Source organism: Epinephelus moara, chromosome 23 (genome assembly GCF_006386435.1).
Source record: "Epinephelus moara isolate mb chromosome 23, YSFRI_EMoa_1.0, whole genome shotgun sequence".
Taxonomy (NCBI): Eukaryota; Metazoa; Chordata; class Actinopteri; order Perciformes; family Serranidae; genus Epinephelus; species Epinephelus moara.
Window position 1 is genome coordinate 5,493,500 of NC_065528.1, and position 23,998 is coordinate 5,517,497.

At 42.8% G+C, this 23,998-nt stretch overlaps 1 protein-coding gene and 1 long non-coding RNA gene across 2 annotated transcripts; one reads left to right on the forward strand and one right to left on the reverse strand.

The window, feature by feature from the left end:
• Positions 1 to 1,602: 1,602 nt before the first annotated feature.
• On the reverse strand, positions 1,603 to 21,240 carry LOC126385251 (protein bicaudal D homolog 1-like). Its single transcript, XM_050036862.1, has 11 exons — positions 21,226 to 21,240; positions 19,472 to 19,684; positions 19,101 to 19,256; positions 16,498 to 16,802; positions 15,439 to 15,613; positions 9,123 to 9,638; positions 8,860 to 9,038; positions 7,007 to 7,397; positions 6,701 to 6,895; positions 4,774 to 4,925; positions 1,603 to 2,663 (listed from the first exon to the last, which is right to left on the reverse strand). The coding sequence occupies exons 1-11, from the start codon at positions 21,238 to 21,240 to the stop codon at positions 1,640 to 1,642; spliced, it is 3,321 nt and encodes a 1,106-aa protein (XP_049892819.1). The 3' UTR covers positions 1,603 to 1,639.
• LOC126384751 (uncharacterized) lies at positions 10,358 to 15,340 on the forward strand. The gene is made up of 2 exons (XR_007569341.1): positions 10,358 to 10,490; positions 15,119 to 15,340. It is a non-coding gene; the product is annotated as an uncharacterized LOC126384751 (long non-coding RNA).
• Positions 21,241 to 23,998: the final 2,758 nt, after the last annotated feature.

A 23,998-nucleotide genomic window follows, 5' to 3' on the forward strand; every position in this document is an offset into this window, starting at 1 on the left:
TGTTACTGATGTAAACTTGAGCATGATGACTAGTAATGCTTTTCGATAGCCCTCACCCATGAACCAGTAACTAAGCAGCACATTTTTCAGAAACATAATGCAAGATGGCATGAAATATAAGGGGCCTTTCCTTTTAGTCCGGCACTCCACTGACTTAGTGAGCTTCAGCACCACATTTCAAAGTGCTATCCATTACAGGTGGTGAAATTGAATGTTTTGTGATGTAAATGTTTTGCCTTTATTTTATTTTATGTTGGTTTTGCTGAAAGACAGCTAGCTAACAGTGCTAAAATGCAGAAACATAGTGCCTACTGCCCACCCTTCAGTCTCCACTGTTTAGCTAACGTAAGCTTTGGCTTCTCTGCACTGCACTGCACACCAACCTCAAGTGAGTCGCTTCCTCACTGGGGCAACCTGGGGGGAGAACTAAGGGTGAGCACAGTGTTTCTACAGCGAGGCCATTGAGTTGGGATGGAGTTACTAGCGGTAATCGCGAAATGAGCACTGCCGCTTGCTAGCCCTTACCTGACCCAGCTGGTGCGCAGTGCAAAGCAACCAAGGCTAGCTTACCAGCAGACCATGGAGGGTGGGCAGTTTCCTTATGTTAATGCAGCTAGCTGGCTGTCTGTCTCCCACCAGACCCAGGTGGTGCGCAGTCCATTATACTGAAGAGTAATAAAATTAACCTAAAGATCAAAAGGTAAAGGTGAAGGTGAAAAAGGTAAAAAATATTCTCTGCAACCAATCACTAGTTAACTGTCGACGTTCCTACTGGTATTGTATTAAAGAAAAGTTTTGTGAGGTGGGCAGCACTAGCTATTGAATGGCATGTGAATGGCGTGTTGGGAGTGTCACAGAGAAGCTGAGACCACATATTGCAAAAGTTTTTAAAAACTCAAAATGCTCGACAGGTTGGATACATTTACGCGTATCAACTCGAAGGAACCGATAATGTGAAAAGAATCACTCCGCCCAGAACTACTCTAGGACAAGAGACCTTCAGACAAGTGCGAACGATACTAACAACCTTCTTTGTTTGAATCATACTGAACCCTTAGACATCCAAGTACCTCATCAACAAAGGGGAACGCTTGCACTGAAAGACATGGTTTACAGTGTTGTGTATACAGTATATGAGATAACCACTTAAAACAGAGTGGATATTATATTGAATATAGAGGACAGTATTAAATGTGTCATGGCCCTCATTCAAACCTATGAAAGTGTCCGCCAAATGTCCAGCCAATGTCCGAATGTCTCTGTGTTTTAATCACTTCATGCACATGTGGTCTCAACCTGAAGAACCTAAATGCTAAAAACTCTCATTAAAAAGTCTCTATTAACGTCCTCCTGTGGACCAGTCAGCAGACTCAGAATAAAAGGAAGGTTGGGCCGCTTGTGCTCCTTAAGTCAAATCCCTGAGCAAAGTCATTGAACATTCAGAACCCATTGGCCAAAGCTTAGGCACAAGAAAACAGGAACTGGGAAACAGGAAACCACTCTGTCCTCCTCTCTGTGAGCCCCCACTCTCTCAGGTGACCAAAAGAGAAGGATGATGGGAGTTGCAGTTTCAATGTCAATAAGGAGCCTGGTGGAGAAGCCTTCAAAAGGCTTTGAGTAAAGGATTCATAGCAAGGGGTCAGTGCCGGGGCCGGTAAGAACTGTAGTATCTAGGGTAAAGGGGCGAGTAGTTGGAGGAGTGGCTGTAGGAGGCGGAGGTACCAGAGGTCAGGTAGGAGCTAGATGGGGTAAAAGCAGGAGAGGAACTGTAGTAGGCAGAGGAATAGTTGTGGGAGAGAGAAGGGGAGTGGGAAGAAGAGTAAGGGGAGGATGAGGAAGGAGTGTAGAGGACAGAGGAGCGTGACAAGCTAGACAAGGGCCGAGTTCGGGGTGAGGGGCTCCATGTGGAGCGTCTGAGCCCCAAAATAGGAGAGCGGTAGGGAGAGGAGGGGGCAGATCCTGGTTGGGTGGGCCTGGTGGTGGTGGTGGTTGTGGTGGATGGGGGAGAGGTATGAGTGTCGGGGGTGCAGTGCCTGGAGAGGCCCGAGCTACGGGGAAGAGCGGGGGAGATGTTGACACTGAAACTGTGGGAGTCAACCACAAACGTCCGCACCCCCAAGGTCCACTGGGTCACAGGGGTTGTGGGTGGGGTCCGCACCATGGGAGAGGAGGGGGCCTCCAGACATGGGGGGCTTTCTGGCGCCGGAGGGCAAGCCAGTGAGGCTGGTGATGACGGACTGCGAGGGGGTATGTGTGACGTAGGGGAGGTGAGAGCTGAAGCCAGAGCTGCAGCAGCTGCACTAACCAAAGATGGGCTAAGGGGCACAGTGGGATCATCAGAAAGAACTGACGAAAGACTAGGAAGGCCAGAAAGAGGGAGGCTGACAGGGGCCAAAGCTGAAGTGGAGCCTTGGGCTAGGTTGGAGGCCGAAGCTGAGGCCGGCTGACTTACTTTGGGGGTGCTGGTCTTCGCGCGGTTTAGCCTGCCCCCGCGGGTACGGTGGGTCTGCTCTTGATCGAAGGCCAAATCTTCCAGGCGCTGGGTGAGGGCCAGCTTCTGCTGGATGGCCATACGCAGGAGGGAGTTCAGAGTCTTCTTCTCATCTTCGGCCGCAGCCAGCTGCCTCTGCATCTCATCCAGCTGGGTCACATACTCGTCACACCTGAGGAGAGCCAGGTTAAGCAAGGTCAAAATAAAAATCACGACAAGCAAGGTTAAAAAATTAAAATGAAGTTAAAAATTCACTTAAGCCCCTTTTCCAGTGGACAAAAAAACCTGGCATCTGGCTTTTGTCTTTATTGGCAAGGGTTACAATCAGCATTCATTCCCGGGACAAATGACTGCAGTAGTCATGGGTATTTATGGGCGCTCAGCTTGGATGGGCTCCAATTGGCATTAATGGAAATGTGACGCCCATGTGGATGTGCTAATCTTTGCCCGTTTTCTGAAGAGGTGCAATGTCGTGCCATCACAAAGTGCGCAGCGATTGAACATCATTCAAAATTAGTTTGCACCTAGTTTGAAAAAGGAACTGAATAAATAACAGGTATAAACAAAAATATCTGCCTTGCAGTTGTATGCCTTTGCGATCCACTCAAGTTGCACTTACACTTTACATCTATGTCTGTGAAAACATGGATGGTTCACACACATCTTCCCCCGGCAGCATAGAAGATCTATACAATCAGCACAGATTCAAGGTGGACACCCAAGATTAGTGTCACAAATTCAGTATCTGACCAAATGTCTCTCCTTCTGTTCCTGAGTTCTGACGTTGCATATTAGCCAGAAAAGTGTTTTTGCAGAACATTATGATGTCACAGTGATGTTGACCTTTGACCTTTTGGATAATAAATGTCATAACTTCATCTTTATATCCTGTTCGACATTTGTGTAAAATTCTGTCATAATCAGTATATGAATTCTTGACTTATAGCCAAAAACATGTTTGTAATGTCACAGTGACCTTTGACCTTTGACCACCGAAATCTAATTGGTTTATCATTGAGTTTGTGCTAAATTTAAAGAAATACCTCCGAGGCATTCTTGAGATTTCACATTGACGAAAATGGGACAGACAGACGTACATAGATACAGATGGATGGACGGATGGACAGACAACCCGAAAACATAATCACATGGCTATCACCGGCGTGGCGGTATAGAAAGAAGTAACCACCATAACATTTTCACTGGGCTCCATGCTGCTTCCTACGGTTAACCAATACTGATTTCTGGAGCATTTGTTACATCCAACATGACATACAGTGATGTAAGAAAGCTACGATGGGCCCCAATGCACACTATTATGATGCGCCCTGTCGTGCATGTATTGTCTTGACACAAATAGAGACTTGACATGAGACAACATCAAAATACATATTACCCGGCAATCACATCATATATGATTCAGCATATCTGACAAATATATCAAAGAAAGTAAGAAATGAATCATTTAATTGAATAGTTTCATAGTATATTTATAGATTTAATACTTATATAGAAGCATAGCATATAGCATATAATTTTGTTTTATATAGCTACTAAAAAGAAAACCATGACCTACATGAGTTTGCCTTTTTAAGGACATAGCGAGGACGTAGCAAATGGCACTCTTTTTAAATTAATAATATTATTTTTTATCATTTATTTTTGAACACAGGTATATGTCCAAGGTGGAAATCTGAATCACTTGCAAGGGCCCACTCTCTTTACGGGCCCCACCACCCCAGGGGTCCCAGTGTAATTGCACTGCCTGCACTGTCTATACTTAGGCCCCTGGCGACATACTGGTACAAGAAAACAACAGAAAAGCAAACTGGTCTGTAGACCAGAGCCCTGTACACGACTCTGGTCTACTGGCAGTTCGGAAAGGAGTTACTATTACTACTAGTTTTAGTGTGTTTTTCCATGTTTAAAAAAAAAACAAAACACATATAGGCACTAATATTGGTGGAAAAAGGGTATTATTTGCTCACTAGTTGGATGAGAAGATTGATACTATTCTAAGAATAAAAATAAATAATAATAAATAAAGAAAAGTGGTATTGATCTTTCTTTCTTCTCATCTGAAAAATCTTTTCTTAAAGTGTTAACCTATTCCTTTAAAGGTTTAGTGTGTAGGATTTAGGGGCATGTATTGGCAGAAATAGAATAGAATATTCATAACTATGTTTGCATTAGTGCATAATAACCAGAAACTAAGAATTTTTGTTTCATTCACTTAGAATGAGCTGTTTATAATTTCTTCATACTTCTGTTTCATCTCTGACCTGGTGGCAAACATGGCCCGCACAGAGGAGAAAGTGGCTGCATCTTCCTTCAGGGCCTTCAGCTCGTTCCTCAGCTTCATCATGGTGTCAGTGACCATGGCCTTTTCCGCCTCATACTTACTCTTCAGGTTAGCCAGAGCCCCCTCTGCCGTCTGGGTGAACACACAAAAACATACATACACAGATCATAAATTAAGTTTTCTTTGTTTTCAATTTCACTTTCCTAACCTCAGTGTTTACTACCCACTATCACATTTGACCACATGAAGACTACACTCTGTGAAGATCTCAATTCTTGCTTGAATGTGCCACACCCAAATGACAATGCATAGTGCAGTAAGTGCTCACTACAACAGCTCCTCAAGTGAGTCTTTAGTTGTCTGCACAGGAAGTGACTCATAAAAGGTGTACAAGCTGAATCATTGTGGCAGTGTCATTGTCATTTTCTAAAGAATACTTTGTACTCTCTTTAAACCCAATCTGGTATAATGTGTCAGAGTATTTCCAATGGTGGAAATCTCTCAGCTCATAATAGTAGCAGTAGCCTCTGCATTGTATCACTGATGCACCGTTCCTCGGGGAGAAGTCATATAAAACAGGCAATTTAATATAAACTAACAGCCATGGGGGAAAGGTTTGGGACAGCAAAGTGGGTCCTTTAATCAACCGTATTGGTCGATGTGTTTCAGGAGAGGGTAGGCCTGTAAACAGACTATAAACTGCTGGACTCATTTCCTAAAGGCATTATAAAACCCAGCACTCTGTGGCTATTTCGGTATTATGAGCATTTTGTTGATTTCTACTCTATCTGGTGGCAAAATATTAATGTGCTAGATATGGATGATATAGTTTTTTTAAACTAATAAAGAGTATCTGGGAAGCAATTGTCCAAATTCTTGCTTCTGGTGGTTGATGCATAGGAAAAAGAACAAGTGACTTCACTGCTGTTGGTCATACAACCTTTGTTTAGTGAGAACTGGTTTAGGTAGGAATCTTGGTCCTATGACCAACATATAATAAAGTCAGCTGCAAGGAAAGACCATGTTTGTTCATTTTCTCATGGGAAATGCAGACGAAACTCACCACCAATCAACCACCATCTCATGTGTTCTTATCTCTTACAGACTCTGAACCAAGTGAGGCTGAAAAATAAAGCCAACTTGAGGCTGGCTCTAAAATACCCAACTTTACAGTGGCAATAAACATTTTACAGCCTGGTACAAAAAGCACTTTTGGTTTCTAAAGCGAATTTCTCCATTCATGACAACTGTGCAGGGGGTGATTTTTTTGTATAACCCACTTGTTTAAATGGTAGTAAGGCTTAAAGTTATGCATGATTAAGGGCATGGCTGCTTTGAGAAAGATTGGTTGCCATCCGTTGTCAAGTCGCTACTACAGCAACAACCCCAGATTAAAACAGTATAGGCATGGCTTTCGCTACCTTTGTGTGTGTTCAGTACACGAAAGTTAATGGTAATGGTTTGGTCACCTAAAAATGTCTTGTTCAGTGTTTACATGAGGCTCTACGGAGCCGCGTATTCAGTTTTTTCTCAATGTCCATTTGTTTTAATGGTTTTAGGCCTGTTATTTGCAAGTGAACATTAGCATTATCATAGTTAACCATAGGTGTAAATGCACCATGCTAACCAATCTAGCAGCTAACATTAGTGTCAGCTCCACCTTCTCATTCAAACATGGTCACTTTTGGCCAGACTTGAGGCTTCAAAGCAGGAGTCCACAAACCAATGGGTGACATCACTGTGGCTACGTCCATTATTTGATATTTTCTTAAGAGACTTTACTGAATGATATATATTGACATAATTTGTTTATAGTTGGGTATCACATTACAAAAGTGTTCATGTTATAAGTAAAGCATTACAAAAGTAATGTGTTGCTCATGACATGGACACCTCACATGTCCCACCTGTTTATTAGCCTTGAGCACCAGTCTGAGGGTGGCTATCTGCTCTCTCTTGGTGCTGAGCAGAGACTTGAGCTTCAGGATCTCCTCCATGCAGCCTTCTTTGTCCTTGTCCAGCAGAGGGGCCAGTTCCCTGGCTGCAGCTCTCTGTCTAGACAGCTGCAGAGACCTGTCTACTGCCCGCTGGAGGTGCTTCACCTTGGGGAGGAGAGGAGAGAGGCAGAGGTAGGAGGTGAGGACAAGAGTAGCCAAGAAGAGAGGAAGGAGAAAAGGCATTGCACTGACACTAATAATAAAATACTGTCCTACCTGGTCTCTGATGATAGCGTTGAGGTTGTAGATATTCATGGGCTCCCTGCGCAGCTCACCAGCTGGCTCCAGGGCAGGCGATGATGATGATGACGATGATGAAGAGGCACTGATGCTGGGTGAGCGGGTCGGAGGCGTGCAGGGCGGCAGGCTCTGCTCAGAGGGCACTTGGAGGCCCTCCTTGTCCCCCTCCTTCTCCTCTCTTCTCTCCTCCCCAGATAGGGGCTCCTTGGATGGAGACTGTGAGGGGCTCCGTGACTCCGAAGGAGTTAAGGTTGTCGAAGCGACAGCGGCCAGCCGCCTGGCGAGGCGTGGTGTAAGGAGAACTTTGCTGTTGTCCGCAGACATGGCTTTAAGACTGGCACTGAGGCCTCGAAGCCCTCTGCCTTGTCTGGAAGAAAGACAAAGTGGATTAGATTTTGTAACCTATAGAACCTTTATTATATTGGTGGATATCTGCAGCATATATTTACCAACTCAGGAGTTTGAGCCTACCTCTTTCTGCTCAAATACAGTCATCTCTACTCATTCCACCACAGCAGCAACTGGATGGAAATGCACTAGATTTGCATTCTAAAAATGAAATAAATGATGGCTCCCAAGGCAAACTGGACCCAGATAAGGAACCAGGCTACGGCCAGACTAAGAATTTTGCCATATGGATGACCAAGGCAACTTCTCAGCTATGCCTTGCTAGTGTGGTAGAACTTGCTGATACAAGTGGTGGATGATGCTGTCAAGCCTCAGAGGAAGGCCTTTTAGGCATAGCTATCATTCTCTGAAGGCCCTAAATGCAGCTTTTGTACTAGTGTAAGCAAAAACTTACATGTAGAAAAAGTTCAAGATGCCAAGACTTTCAACAGTGCTCATGAGAGGGGAGGCGAGAATTTGTTTAAGCAGATGAGGCTACCTGGTGACTCTGAATGAGGATATAATTGGGAAATGGAAGGAACACTCCTGAGTCCAACTGATGCATCCTTCATTGAGAAGGCTGAGAGAGAGGGTTTGGGGAAAACCCTCTCTGCAAAGACAATAGCAAGCTAGACAATTGTAAGCTTTGTGACAACAAGGAGCTGGGGGTGAAGGAGTTGAGATCTGGGGTGTAAGCTCCAAATATATAGGCCACATCCACACTAATACGTTTTCATTTTAAAACAGCATTTTTAAACAAAAAACAATGTCCTTACACACGAGCGTTTCAGCACAGTTACAAGATTAATCTCGGTCCATACTAACACGCCTGAAAATTCATATCACATGACCATTCATGTGCACTGGGCATGCACATGCCCATGTAAACAGGAAGCAGAGTGACTATGCTGTGGTTGGTTGATTGGTAACGGAAAATACAATGGAGATGAAGAAAAGCAAGACCAGAGATTTCTTTGCTTGGATCGACGAAGAGGTGGAGCTGTTGCTGAAAGTAACACACAAGTAATATGGCAGTCAAGGTAGCAGGAAAATGGATTGGGAGTTCTTGCAAAGTAAATATGGCGACATATCAGAACAGTACCGAATGCATTATCCATGGCTGGAGGGGATCCATGGCAATGGGAAATGAGTTACCCCATGAGAAGGATGAAATCACAAATATGGTATGTAGATCTAGCCATAACGTTTTGGCTTGACACACTGTGACTGATAAGACCCAATCAAGTGGCAAATTTGTGTCATCCAGACCAAAAATAAAGGTTCCTTGGTTATGATAAAAATAAAGAATTAAAGATTATTTCTCAAGGGGCCCTCCCTCTAATGCAGACTCCACAAACTTTGCCTCAATCTCTTTAACTTTGAGAGACCTTCCTCTACCATTTGATGCTGCCTGTGTCCTACTAATAAAACAAAAGTCAAACCTGTAGTAGTCCAGCATGACACGGTTGGGTGTCTCATTGTTGCACAGGCAGACGTGGTGGTAGAGCTGGGCAAGCTCCTCGCTCAGCGTCACCAACTCATCCTGAGCTGCGGTCAACGCACCCTGGCTCTCATTGGCTGCTAACTGAGCAGCCTGCAACTCCAACTCCAGGCTGGAAATCTGAGAGAAGAGGAGATGAAATCCTTTATCTCTGTAACTATTTTTCTTTCTATTCAGACACAGTCAGTATGACAGTGAAGTTACCTTCTCCCGTCCCTCCCGGCAGCTCTTCTCCAGTGAGGCCACCTGTCTCTCCAGTTTCTGGAGCTGACCACCTCGCCTTGGCCTCTCCTCCGCTGCTCCCTCTACACACTGAGCCAGTCTGTCACGGAGGACTTTCACCTCCGCTTTGAGCTCCACCACCTCTGTCACAGCCACACGGTACTTACATTGCAGGATCTCCAGACCTGGCGTCTGGTATGAAAATACCTGACTTTTGTTCATTGTCTCACTTTTATCCTCATCAGTATCTCCTTCATCTTCAGCCTCATCGTCATCCTTGTCCAGCTCCATCACAGCCTCAGCATTGAGCTGAGAAGTGGCACTGACATTGACTTCCTGGTTGAGGCGGGCCCTTCGATGCAGGCGGCGGAGGGTGGTGACTCTCCGGCTAAGGCGGAGGACTTTTTCATGCTGCTCATTCAAGGCCCCTTGGGTGTGCTGGAGCTGCGTCTGAGACTCCTGCAGACTGGTCATTAGTGAGACCTTCTCACGTTCAACCTGAAGAGGGCAGCAGCAAGATTAGGGAGAGGTACAGTATTGATGGTATGAGCCCACAAATTTTCAGAACTTTTGTACAGGCTCATATCATTTAACACATGAAATTTAGAGTTAGTCTGAAATTGGCATCCACTGGGGTCCATATCACATTCTGCAGCTTTGTCTTCAATTATTGTACTGTCATTTGAATATTCTGAAAACTGCTTTTGGTAAAGGCAGGGTTCAGATAACAGAGAGTGTGCACCAACTCCCCATTAACTTTCCCCAATCCATTCATCACAGTAACCAAAAGGAGAAATCTGGACCATATCAAATCTCTGCTAATGCAGCCCAGTTGAAAGAAAATGTTGGCATTATACATTTCTACAAACCACAAATACGTGGCATTTGTACGTTTCATACACATCATATCAACATTTGACATAGTATTTGAGCTGAAGCGAGAGGTGGAGGGGATAATGAAATATGTGACAGCTGCAGACCACTGTTTGAGACTGACAAACAACAAAAATACACATATCAAAATAAGAAAAAACATGGTTGTGTATTGTTCTACCTGGGGTAGGGGTATCTGAAAAACAAAAGCTCTTCTGAGGATTTGTACCTGTATTAACTGTGAACCTGAAGTCATTTTAAGGTACGTGTACATGTTTCTCTTCTCAAACCTAACCAGAGCAACTTTGAGATATCATATGAATTGAACTGAATGAATTGGGGTGGCAGTAGCTCAGTCCATAGGGACTTGGGTTTGGAACCGGAGGGTCGTCTGTTCAAGTCCCCGTCCGGACCAAAAATATGGAGCGTGGACTGGTGGCTGGAGAGGTGCCAGTTCACCTCCTGGGCACTGCCGAGGTGCCCCTGAGCCCCCAACCGCCCAGAGCGCCTGTCATGGGCAGCCCACTCTGACATCTCTCCACTTAGTGCATGTATAGGTCCTGTTTGTGCATGTGTGTGTTCGGACCTGTGTGTAATTGACAACAGAGTGAAAAATTGAATTTCCCCTCAGGGGGATTAATAAAGTATATTAAAAAAAATTTAAAAAAATGATCACATTTGTTCCTCCATCCGCCCATGACCCTAATTTCTCACCTCATCCGTTGGCCTTCATTGCTCATCCTTCATCCTCACTCTTCGTCCCTGAACCCTCATCTATTCATCCCTCACTCTTCATCCTCTTATCCCTTCATCCCTCAACACTTATCAATGCATGCTTCACCATTCTTCCCTTAACCCTCATCCATTTATCTCTCTACCCTTATGCCTTTATCCCTCACCCTCACTTTTCATCCCCTTAGCCCTTCATCCCTTGTTCCTCAACCCCTCAGTAGCACTGGTAGAAGCATTTTTGTAATTACTCCGAGTCCATAATTTGAGCACCTTCAGACAGTTACATACATACACATACTTCAGAATTGTGTCAAGAAACACAGCTTCCTCATTCTTCTCAGAGAGACCTCTGTGTTTGGCACAGCGCTGGCAAGGGAGTTGAATGTGGCTTGATCACATCTCTGACCATCTTTACAAACAGAGCACCTCCACAACCAGACCTAACTACCTAACATACACTAAACCATCAAAAACTGTCTCAGGTCTTTTAAATAGGGTTTTTCCCTCATTAAAGTAGATACTTCAGGTTCCATTGGGTATAATAAAACAATACTGTAGCACAAAAGTGGATTCATTAACATTTTAAAAGAGCGGCCTTGACAGCAGCAGGAGCAGAGATGAAACCCACCCCTCCACCGGAGAGTGGTCGATAGTGTAGTGTGTCAGCTGAGATATAAATAAACTCTTCCTGTAGCTCGACCTATCAGCAAAGCAGCAGGAGACAGGAATGGATGGGATTACACCGACAGGAACTGAAGCAGATGCACACACACATGGATGTGTGTATACACACATTTTACAGCTTTGTGGTGACCTGATCATGATCTGATGCACTAAGTAATTGGTTCTATGCTTTGAGGAATGCGCTGAGAGTTTGGGAACATATGAGAGAAAGGTTTTAGGAGCGAAAACAAGACTGAATGTGTGACTGTGTTTGTGTGAGGAGGAGACAAAGGGATAAAGTGAGAGACAGAGAGCTTTACGCCATGGGAATACTGTATGTCAGCAGGGTTTTACAGTAAATGATTCAGAAGCCCTGTTTTTTTAAAGAGGAGCCTGCTGCAGGATTATGAATCCAGCAGACATAGAAAATGAATAAAACTGTGAGATGTTTTTACATTAATACCAAAATTGACACAAATTAACCACTGGTACAATTGAAGAAGAACAGAGGACAATGTTGGCACTGTACATAATGGCAAACCGCAGATTTGTTACATCCATACGTTTTCATACATATCATATCTAAAGTGATGTAGTATATGACCTGACTTTGTCACCAGGAAGCGGAGGGAATGGTGGACTGTTTTAAGGACTCATCACTGTTTTTCCACCGGAATAGTGCCACACAAGCAATTGCTGTTTTACTGAGATATTGCTGCATTTCCTGCAGGGACTGTGCCCCCACAGCAGGGTATTTTAAGCCAAAACATATTGTTTTTCTAGTCATAACCAACGGGTTTTTATGCCTAAACCTAACCACATGTTACCACTGTGTTGTTGAAATGTTTAAGTTTAAAGGTATCTGCTACCTAATAACATACAAATGTAAGGTATCCATGGTTTGCAGAAATATACATTTTATTTTTTTCTGGGCTGTGAACACTTCATGCCAGACATTTACAGGAATAGTTTAACATTTTAGGAAATATGCTTATTTCCCATCTTTGAAACGGAAAAATAAGATTAATCTCATTTCTGTGAGTTAAAACCTCTTAAGCATCCTGCAACATTTACCTAAATTCACCTAAAAAACACCTATCCAAGGCTTACCTAAGGTTGAAAACTGTTCTTGTTCCATTTTTAGTATACGTACATGCATGGTCTCATTTGAAAGGTAACACTGAGCTGGCAACAGTCACTTACAATACAGTACAGTCACTTACAATCACTGTAAGTGCTTCTGTCATAGAGTTATACAAGTTTCAACGCACTGAAATAAATGGTTTTTTTTTTATCTTCACCTGAATATTTTCTGAATAAAGATGCTTCAGATGACTAGAACTAGGAGGTATTTGGTGGGAAACACGATGGGGCATATCAAAAAGCCTCACATAGTCCAAATTCAAATTTGATAACAATATCACAGATAATGAACCTTCACATATGTTTTTCTAAGGTCTTGTCCGGGCAGGCCCTTGTAAGGTTTTATTTGATGATTTGTTGTCAGAAGAGTACCTCTTAGAGATACATGTTAATCAGTGAGCTTCATTGATAGTAGACAGAATTTCTGGGGTGTGAACAGGCCCCCTGCTTACAGTCATGTCTCTCTAAAACCAAGCATTGCATGTCCCAGAAAATTCTTCAGCTAAATGGAAAAAAAAATCAGCGATAATTGTATTTGGTCCTCCACACTCCATCCCCACTATAGAGAAGTGTCTCAGGCCCCTTGTCAGCAAATATCAAGCTGGCAGCTAGAAACCTGGGTGGAGTCTTTGACAGTGACCTCTGATTTGACAAACAAGTCACAAGAATAATGAAATCACGTTTCCTCTATCTTAGGAGCATCTCCTAAATTAGCTCTTTCTTCTCTCATGCAAATCTCAAAAAGGTTATATATGCTCTTATATCATAACATCTTGACTATTCAATGATGACCAGTCACCACTTGACTTTTTTTCAATTGAGGCATCTGGGTCCTTCGATAAACATTGGGTGACGTCTTGCCTTTGTGTTCTGAAAACTGTTCTTTTCTATATATTGAGTCAGGCCAGCACAGAATCAGTCAGCACTGACTGTCACACACTGCATGCTAGTTAGATCTGAACTTAATCTCAACTTGATTTGATATAATGCATATGTGGGGAACAATGACCTCATGAGATTAAGGCAGACGGGCTGCAGTTACTCTCCATCGACTGCAAGACCCCAGGGCGTGATGGCGCTAAACCAGAAGCCAGCTCAGCCAGCAGAAGTCTGTAGTACGCCTGCTCTATGGGTATTGCAATGTGGAAGGTGTGCTGATCATCCGGGTATTTTTATACAGGGCAGTTGAGCCATTCTGGTTTCATGCACTACTGAGTAATTTAAATAGGAATAAATAGGAATGTTGGGGCCCCGCCTCCAACACAACATCCAAGTCTCTTTATACATCTGATTTCTGATTTCTTGCGACTCATAAACACGGCAATAACACATTTGTTGAACATTTAACATAATTCTGTATTCATTTTTGCTCCATGTAAAGTAAATTAAATTAATGTTTACCAACTAATGCTGCGCTCATTTGCCTTAAAGACACAGTTTACACATTTTTATAACTGATGATTTATTGAATGAGAATTCTACTGAGTGAAACATAAAGCTGAATCTGGCAGCAGATCTTGCAATGCCAGTAATATAAAGCAGTAGCAAAATAATTAACTTTAGGAATTCATTTTTATATTTCCCGTGTGAGTGTGTTTATTCAGTAACATATTCTTGGCCTAGATGACCAAACACATAATGTTAACGTTATCTTAAGGTTATGTGGCTGAGTTTGTTTTTATAACAGGCAATATTCTAATGAGGGTTGTGAATGCAGTCGGACAGGGAAAAACAGGAATATCATGTACTGCCATTGAGCACAGAACTGTGATTCTAGGTGTCATTCTCTTCCACAAAGTCTGATTCAACACTTCTCCACCCTCAGATCTCTTTTAGTTTTATTATGTTTATGTCATTCCAAGCATGTGAAAACGCAGTGTATGCATTAGAGTAGGATGTGCACAAAAATACAGGACAAATCACGTCCAAATCACACTGTTGTTGAATTCACATATTTAGCTTAGTCCAGTTGTCAGAAATGTTACAGACTCAAACCATGCAAGAGGTACCACCAGCATTTTGCAAGGACATCTTAGGAAATGCTAATTTAACATTAGTTAAATATCTATTAAAAAACAAAGTAATATTAGCTAAATCGAAGGCAATTTTCTTAGCCTAATGGCTGTCCTTAATGGCTGAAACAAGTAGGCATGTTTTTAACTGCTACTATGACTGAATAGCCATCAGATAATAAAGGCTTTTAAATTATTACCCTCCTCCCCTCTAAAATAGTTGGATCCCCAAACTGAAGTGCACCAGAGGGACACCTTTTTCACGCCCAAGCAGCACTCTATGCATACTATTTTGTGACTTCATAGTTTTGTTGCTCCCTTATGAGCCACAGCACAGCCTCAGATCTTCAGGAGGGCCCAGCTCAAAACTAAAGGTGATTGGGCTTTTGCAGTTAGGCCCCTCTGCTCTGAAACTCCTTGTCTACAGACCTGAGACTTGCAGAATCAACTTTTAAATCACTTTTTAAAACTCAGTACTCAGTAATCAGTGCATCATCAGTGTGTTGTTTGCTCCATCTAACACTTTCATACTGTGCCCGTGCTCCCACTGCCGAGGTGCCCTTGAGCAAGGCACTGAACCCCCCAACCGCTCGGGGCGCCTCACCAAGGGCAGCCCCCTCACTCTGAGATCTCTCCACTTTGTGCATGTATAGGTCCTGTTTGTGCATGTGTGTGTCTTTCAGACCTGTGTGTAATTGACAAGCAAGAGTGAAAACATTGAATTTCTCCTCAGGGGGATTAATAAAGTAAATAAACTTAAACTTAACTTAACTTAAACTTAATGCTGGCTCTCTCCAAGTAAATACATGACTTAACTTAAACTTAATGCTGGCTCTCTCCAAGTAAATACATGGGTGATAAGGCAGTAGACTCACCGTCATCAGTTGCTGCTTGAGCTTCTGGATTTCTGTCATGTTCATCTCGTTGAAAAGGTCGGCTGTCGCTGCCCCTTCAGCTTTCCGGCCCGGCCCTCGGCACTCTCCGTTAGCTCTGGGCACCGACCCTGCAGCTGTCCCTGCTCCTGTCCCACCCTGGAGGTGGCCGTTACACCTTACAGATAAGAGCAGAGTAGAGCGTCTTTAAAATCCAGGAGACTCACTTTGCTTCCTAAATGTCAAGTATGGAAAATTAGAATGGTTTATAGCCAGTGCAGTAGACTACAAAGAGTACAAGTCTGCAGGCCAACATGTAATAGAATTATATCTTTATCAAAGATCTTTTCATACTGTCAATAAATGTGCAGACTCAAACCGATAGTGAATGTATCCAATAACAAGTAATGTGTGTATCAAAGCCTGATATATCTTCTCCCTCTGTGCCACAGAGCTCCATTGCTGTCCAAGAACTAATAAAGAACACATCAGTGAGACACACTGTTGCACAGGGTGATGACACATTTCTTCACTACTATGAACACACACTGTAGTTTACTGCACACATCCCACATGCACTGTCCTGCTGCCACAAATACCCACTAATATTGTGGATTAATCCACTGCTGAAAATAGTCCCCAGCAAATGACACAGTTGTGTCACAGTCCCCAGCTGTTTTGGGAAATTACTGAGCCTTTTTTTTTTTTAAATGAAACTGTATATTTTTGAGCTGATTGTGAAGAGAGAGCCACAGACAGGTTTGCTGTTAGCAATGGCAAAAATACAGAATATTACCAGCCTTGTCCCTTTGGGAGGAGACAAAATTAGATTAAATATTTGCGGCTAAGAATATTTAATGACTTTTAAGGCCTAAAATATAAAACTTTTTAAGACTTTTTAAGGACCCGCAGATATCCTTATGGGTGCATTTATGCCAAACCATCCATCAGGCCATACTTCCTATGACATTTTTGGAGAAACAAAAGAATACTCTTGTAACTACAAACATGTAAACATTACATTCTCTTTCCACATATGGTTTATGTGTATGTAATATCTACCTCATTGGCTCATCTGTCTGTGGAGAAAGCAGAGTTGTGGGGGTGGCGGTGCCGCTAGGTGGGGCGGAGGTGAATGTCAGGTGGGCACTGCCTGTGTAGGCCACATCACACATGCTGAGGTGGTGGACCAGCTCCCTGCGCAGGTGGTTCTTCTGTTCACGCTCGCTCTTCAGCGACTCAAGCGCCTCCTCCAGCTGGGTGTCTGAGATGTCCTTCAAACGCAGCGCGTCCTGTAACTGGCTGTTGAGGAGCTCTGTCTCCTCCTCCAGGACCTTAATTTCATGCTTCAGGCCTTCATACTCCACCTAAACCAGGGGTGGAGCAACAAACCGATTAATGGGAAGAAATCAGAAGATTGCTAATGTAGTGCGTCACAAATCTGATGGAAATTCTTAATCTACATTTAAAGCTTGAAGTCACTGTGTGGGTAGTAAACGTGCCCTGTTGAGATTTCTTGTCAGTAAACAAAGTCGTGTTTACATCCTTGAGGCCTGTCATGTGTGCTGAATGTACATCCTATCTCATGAAACATTTGCAAAGCAGATTTTTTTAATACTTTTAATTGGGTGTAGTTTGCATCCACAAATATTAACTTGCAGTCTTCTTTTTCTTAGCTCCTGATGATGCATTACTGCAGTATGTTTCTTTGCAGATCACAGCCACAAACTGTTGATCAGCAGAATAGCTTGAAACCAACATAGGAGTGTGTATCACGTCCTGCACGATACAAACAGAATAGTGACCCATTCACAAAGACATTTCTCCATAGAGCAGAGACTGTAAACACTGTCAGAGATAGTCAGCATTTATGGGAACACCTACAAAATGTCACATCCTTAAACATCGAGGGGGAAAACAAAGCAATCTCTACCGTACCAAAGGGTTGCTGTGTGGCTTTCTGTACATCAAATAAGCTTAAAAATCCAGAGTTAAAGTATATTTTTCTACCTGGACCCTATTTTTCCAAGCTTTGGTGTCTATGTGACTATAGGGAAAATATTTATTTTGAAATTGGTCCAATATTGAATGAGAGCAGCGGCAACGTAAGCATACAATGTAAACCAGGCATGTTCGCACTTCGCACTGTCAATTTATGTTTATGTTTATGTTTATTTTATTTAAGAAGGGACAGTACACATTAATTAACATGACCACTTAAGTCGCGTAAATGTGCCAGATTTAGCCATACAGGCTAATTTTAGATTTAGCCATACAGGCTAATTTTCATCTGCAGTCCCTGGCAGGTTGATGGTATATACATATATAAATGAACAGGCATTAAAATAACGTACAGAAGTACAAAATTTATATCCACTAAAAGTGCTTGGTTTTGTCAGTGACAGGTTCTAATTGTCAATATAAGTGGAAAGGATCCTACAGAGATAGACTTTTTTGTTAGAGTGAAATCCTTTTTGTTTTACCAAAATCGCTATTTTCAAACCCACCAGTCTCCATTTAAATAAACTGTAATTTTAACATAATAAAAAACACTACATTTCAAGTGTCAGAAACAAAATAAAACTCTGACAAACTGTTGTGGGTCATCTTGTCAATGTTCCAGCAATCACCAACTCTGGTTTGGCTGAAAAAAACCTTAATTCACCCAGTTAGATGTGAAAATGTACTGTCTCTATTCATACTAAAATTACTGTTTATTTAAATGGAGTCTGGTGTGTTTGCGGTGGTAATTTCAGGACTGTTTCTGATAAAACAAAAAACATTATGCTTTATCAAAAAAGTATTAGACTATAAAAGTTGTGAGCCTCCAAAGACCTGTGTAGTTCTTGACGGTGTCAATCCCTGCATTATGACATTATAGCGCATTGTCAATACATAGGCTAATGACATGTTGTGATGTTAGCACTTCTTAACTGTTTCAAAAAATGATTGGAATTAAGGTAAGTCTAATCATTTATATCTGTAGTAAATGTAATAGTGTCTCTTATGGGAGTTAAAAAAAAACACACTTTCCCTGCATTACAGGCTGGGAGAAAGGGCTGATTTCCCCCTCACCAACTCCGCCCTCACCACCTCCTCTTGCTATGACTATAATGGACCTGCATTTGGTAAATGGACCTGCATTTCTGTGGCACCTTTCTAGTCATCTGACCACTCAAAGCGCTTTTACACTACGAGTCACATTCACCCATTCACACACACATTCATACACTGGTGGCCGAGGCTACGATACAAGGTGCCACCTGCTACTCAGTTTTTAAACACACTCACAGACCGGTGGAACAGCCATCGGGAGCAATTTGGTATCTTGCTCAAGGACACTTCGACATGCAGACTGGAGGAGCCAGGGATTGAACAACTGACCTTCCGATTGGTGGACGACCCGCTCTACCTCCAATCACATACTTTAAAAATTCTGCAAAACATCTACATACATAGTGGCACATAGAGGCTTAAAACACGTCCCCAGATTCCCCCTGTTTAAAATGTAGATGACAGGAGAAAGATCTTGTGGGGGAAACACTAAAACCTGTATAATATTGTTAGAATGAAAAAGTCCATGTTAAAAAAAACTTTGTCTTTGTTGAGTAACTTGTTTTTTTCTGATTTAGTCTCTATTGCATGGCCATAATATCTTTGTGTACCTGATTCTGTTTGAGAGTCGACACCAGTTTCTGAAGTGAGATGTTCTCCTCCTCCAGCTCGGTGTAGTCCTGGAGCAGCCGCGTCTCTCGAAACTTGTACTCTCTGACCTCCTCTCGCATCCGGCTTCGCTGCAGCTCCAACATCTCGTTACTCTGCTGAGACAGTTCAAGGAAACAGAGCTGAAGCTGCATGCTGTTTATGACAGAGATAACCCAAGAAAATTACGGGAATCAGACTGAAAGTGGCTGGGATTAAGTTTAATTTCTGGGACATAAGATACTTTCATAGAAAGCCATATGGTCACCTAAAACTGAGTACCTCTTGTCAAGCAAGAATGTATGATACCCTAACACTGAACGCTTTACTGTACCTCCCTCAGCTCCTGCAGTAGTGTGCTCAAATGTTCACTGTCAGCCTGAGCACTGGAGGCGGTGGCCCGGCTGTGCTTCAGTGCTGACTGGAGCTCCAGTAGGCGGCCCATGTAGTAGGCCTCTTTGGAAGCAGACTCCTGCAGCAGCGTTTCCTCGTTGGTCTCCCCATCTTCTGCCACCTTACGCTGGATGGAGTAGGCCTGGCCAAATGCCTGGAACATGGCAGGAGAGAAAAGGATGTGTCATTTAAACATGAGATGGGTTGTTTATCATTTCTATTATTATTAGGGATGCATAGTATTATCGTCATATTATCGGAATCAGCCGATATCGCCTTTCAAATAAAATATCCGCATTGGCCAAAGTAGTAACAGAACAACATATCTGAAAGTAGGCCTATGTATTAAGAATATAAATGACAGAAATTAAAAGACGGATAAACAGACAGAAAATAAATGTGTGTAACCCTTTCACAGTAGGGGTGTGCCATATCATCTCATTCACAATAATACTGGTATAATTTTTAATATGATATGAAAATTCATATCATGATACTCATGATACATTGGCTTGTTGACATATGGACGTCATACTGTTATACACTGCAACAACAAGCATGTCTGAAGGCAAAATTATTACAGACTCCACAGTGGTTCCAAAAAGAGGAGCAGCTTTAGTACAGTGGAATAAACTGTGGCGTCATGAATGTTTTATGAACAGCCCCAGACTCTCACACTCTTTTAGTGACATACCGCTCAGAGGTAACTCATTCAGCGGCTCCTCTGGCAGCAGCGCAGTATCTCTCCCTCCCCACTCTCGCTGTATGCACACGAGAGTCAGTGTCATCAAATGATTTGGTCATAAAACTTGGTAATATAAAACTACGTGACTCATGCCTCAACAAAAAATAGAAATATGTGAATGTATGAGAGATCATTTTGTTTATTTTTTACTGAATATTTGAGGGCAAACTGTTGACAGGTAAAACTACATCACTTATTTTGTTGCAATTCTATGTTCTTAATTAATAATAAAACATTTTTTTACTCATTTGTTATATAGTCAATAATTTCATTATCGCAAAAATACCCTGAAATATTGTGATGTTATTTTAGGAGCATATCGTCCACCCCTATTTCACTGTCGGCTCGCACTGCGTTAATATCTACCTGAGCAACAAAGCAGAAAAAATGGCATGCATAAAGAACAATAAAAGGGCCATTAACCAAAGATAACATGTCTTAAGTGCTTATGATGTAGTTACTATTTTTTTGGTGCAAAAAGACAATATAACATGAAATGCCTATATCCTTGTGTGAAGATAATAGTCACTTTCACCATAAAGTAAAGTAAAGTTCCACTGATTGTCACACACCTGAGTTCTCCGCATTTGACCCATCCCCTGAGGGAGCGGTGAGCAGCAGCGGTGCCGTGCTCAGGAATCATGTGGTGATCTAACCCCCCAATTCCAACCCCTGATACTGAGTGCCAAGCAGGGAGGACACCCTGACACCCAAAAAAGTTTGTAATTTCAGTGTATTACTTACTAAAAAATAAAGAACGACACTGCGCTGTCCTGACCACAGTAAATCCAGAGGCCGCTGCCTAATGGGCAGGAGTCTGAATATAGGGACCTGATAAAAACCTTCAGTGACTGGAGTCACAAGAACTGTCTCCTCCTGAACACCTCAAAAACCAAGGAAATGATCATAGATTTCCGCAGGTCCAAGCCCCCTCTTCAGCCAGTGAATACCTGTGGGGTGGACATCGAGGTGGTGCCAAGCTATAAGTATCTAGGTGTACACCTGGATAATAAGTTGGACTGGTCCCTAAACACAAACGCTCTCTACAAAAAGGGGCAGAGCTGCCTCTTTTTCTTGAGGAAGCTCAGATCTCTTGACATCTGTAGTAAGATTCTGCAAATGTTTTATCAGTCTGTGGGGGCAAGTGTGTTGTTTCATGCTGCAGTCTGCTGGGGAGGAAGCATCAGACACAAAGATGCAAGGCGGCTGGACAAACTAGTCAAAAGATCTGGCTCTGTGTTTGGAGTCAGGTTGGACACACTGGAGGAGGTGGTGGTGAGATGCACACTGAAGATGTTCGAGGCCATCATGAACAACCCAGATCATCCACTCCACAACACCTTGATGGACCAAAAAAAAACTGTGGTGGGCGGCTCCTCTCTCTTCGATGCATGACAGAGAGATACAGAAGATTCTATATACCAACAGCCATCAGGCTTCATAACTCTTTGACATATAATAGATGAGCTGACAGATAATTGAATTTCCCCTTGGGGATGAATAAAGTTATTCTTATTCTTATTCTTAACAAGGTCCTTTACAGAAAAAAAACAGTTTTAAGTTCAAAGGCCAATGCTAAAATAACCTACAATGTCCAATAATGACTCCTGCAGTGCTGTGTTGTCCTCTTCTGATCTAGAGTTTCCATTCTGGATCCGCAGACCGATGTAAACCCAACTGCCCAGCTAGCTAATGGCTAGCGAGCTAAAGTCCACACTAGTTAAAGGTGCTAATGTAGGTACTGTAGCATTTTTTGCGTGTTTTAGTTGTGTTAGTTGCTTTACTGCACCTCACAGAAACTCAACACAGTGGCATAGAAACCCCACCACCAACAAATGTTTTGGAGGTGTAACTGCAGAGCGACGCAGCTGCACTACCACACAAGTATAAATGCTCACATTGGCGTAGCCACTAGTGTAGACTACAACATAGGCTCTGTATAGAGCCTGTGCACAACTCTATATCAACCTTTGCTTGCCACAACCACACAATGCAGTGTTTGTGGTCACCTCATGTATTTCAGTCAGACCAGGCTGTGTTAGTGACAGCTGAAGATGCAGCTCTATAGGAGTGACAAGAGAAAGCCAGTGAAGCTGAGGTCCAACATGAAAGGAGTGGTGAGTCAGCGTTAGTGGCCTCATGATCGCCGAGCTGCTCCACACAAGCAGCCCATCCTCTGCTCCACTGAACACCAAGGGGAGAAATGTATTGAACTAAAAATCAATAAGAGGGCCCACACTAGGCTGAGCTTCGAGTGTAGAGAGAAGGAGGGAAAGAGTAGGTGGGAAAGTCTCTCTCTCTGTTTTAAACTCCTCGTCTTATGTATCGGCTCGGAGAAAAGTCCAGTCAATGAGTGATTTTGCTTATAGGCATGACTCCAGGAATCACTATGCATGGGCAAAAATGGACCATGCTTTTCCCCACGGGAGCAGAGTGTAAGTACAGTTTACCACAGTCAGCTGGGACCTGGACACCCAGGACTGTTCTCTGTCCCTGTGCTCACTGAGCCAGTGATGCATGCACACATGTTGGGCGGTATTTAGTTAAGAGATTAATGAGCCTCCACTGAAATCTTTTACGCCCACAAACATAATGAAGTCTCCTACAAATTATGTTCATATGCAACTCAGTCTGTTTTGGGCCAAAGTTCAGGAAGACGTCTGATAGGTTTGAAGGTCAATGGGTGTGTAACCATGTGCTGGTGACACTCATTAGTCGTGTTTGTTTCTGACATCTCTTTTTAAAAATCATAACCTGACATCTTTCCCCTATGTTGCTATGCGCAGATATTATGTGAAAAGCTGACTGAAAAACACTGGCAGTGAAAAGTCTGAAGTACAATGTCAGTAGTTGTTAGTATTTTGTTCTCTGCATGTTCATTTGATGAAGAGAAACAAAAAAAAGCGTAAACGGTCCACTAATCAATGGAGATTAGAGTCTCTCATAAGTTGGCCCATCCTTCACCATTCCCGTCATTTGACGGTTAATGGCTTCTTCATTTGCGAGGGCAAGGAGGGCGCGCAGTGCCTTGTCTCCCCAGTTGCTCATCTTTACAGTGTCTTTCAGATTTGCGTTCCCTCTTGCTACTAGCTGCTCATTCCTGCTATCAGCTGTTTCCTGTTTATCCAGCGCCAGTGGGTCACACATGCGGCGTCATCAACAGCCAATCCGGCTCTGTGTGTCTAAACGCTCGCAACTTGCTGGCTAAACAGCCCAACATACGCTGAAAATCTGGCAGTGTAAAAGGGGCTATAGTTAACCACAGCTGTAAATGCACCGTGCTAACCAAATTAGCAGCTAGCATTAGGGTTAGCTCCAGCCTCTCATTCAAATATGGTAATTCCTGGCTCCAAAAATCCAAGATGGCGATGGTCAAAATGTAAATTTTGAGGCTTCAAATCGTAAGTACACAAACCAATGGGTGACATCACATTTTATAGACTCAGCATAGACTTTATATAGTCTATGCCGCCAATATTTGACTGCTGTTTACAGCTCATTTTGCTGCCCTCAAGTTGCCCAAAAAATGAATGCAGGTTTAAAGCCCCTATGTGGTGGATTTAAACAGACTTGTCTGCCCCAGTTAGTAGTATCAGACAAGACACTTTGGCAGACAGCAGGTCACTACTACCACCTACAGATCTGATGTGTGGACACAGATGAATAAGCTGATCACACTATATAGCCCATAACTTATTTTAACTACCATTGTCTAAATGTCCT

Coding starts and splice junctions, on each gene's coding strand:
- LOC126385251 (XM_050036862.1), bottom strand. Junction 19,257..19,471: donor TACTGCAGGAGCTGAGGGAG/GTACAGTAAAGC, acceptor GAACTGTCTCAG/CAGAGTAACGAGATGTTGGA. Junction 9,039..9,122: donor GCCGGGAGGGACGGGAGAAG/GTAACTTCACTG, acceptor CTCTTCTCTCAG/ATTTCCAGCCTGGAGTTGGA.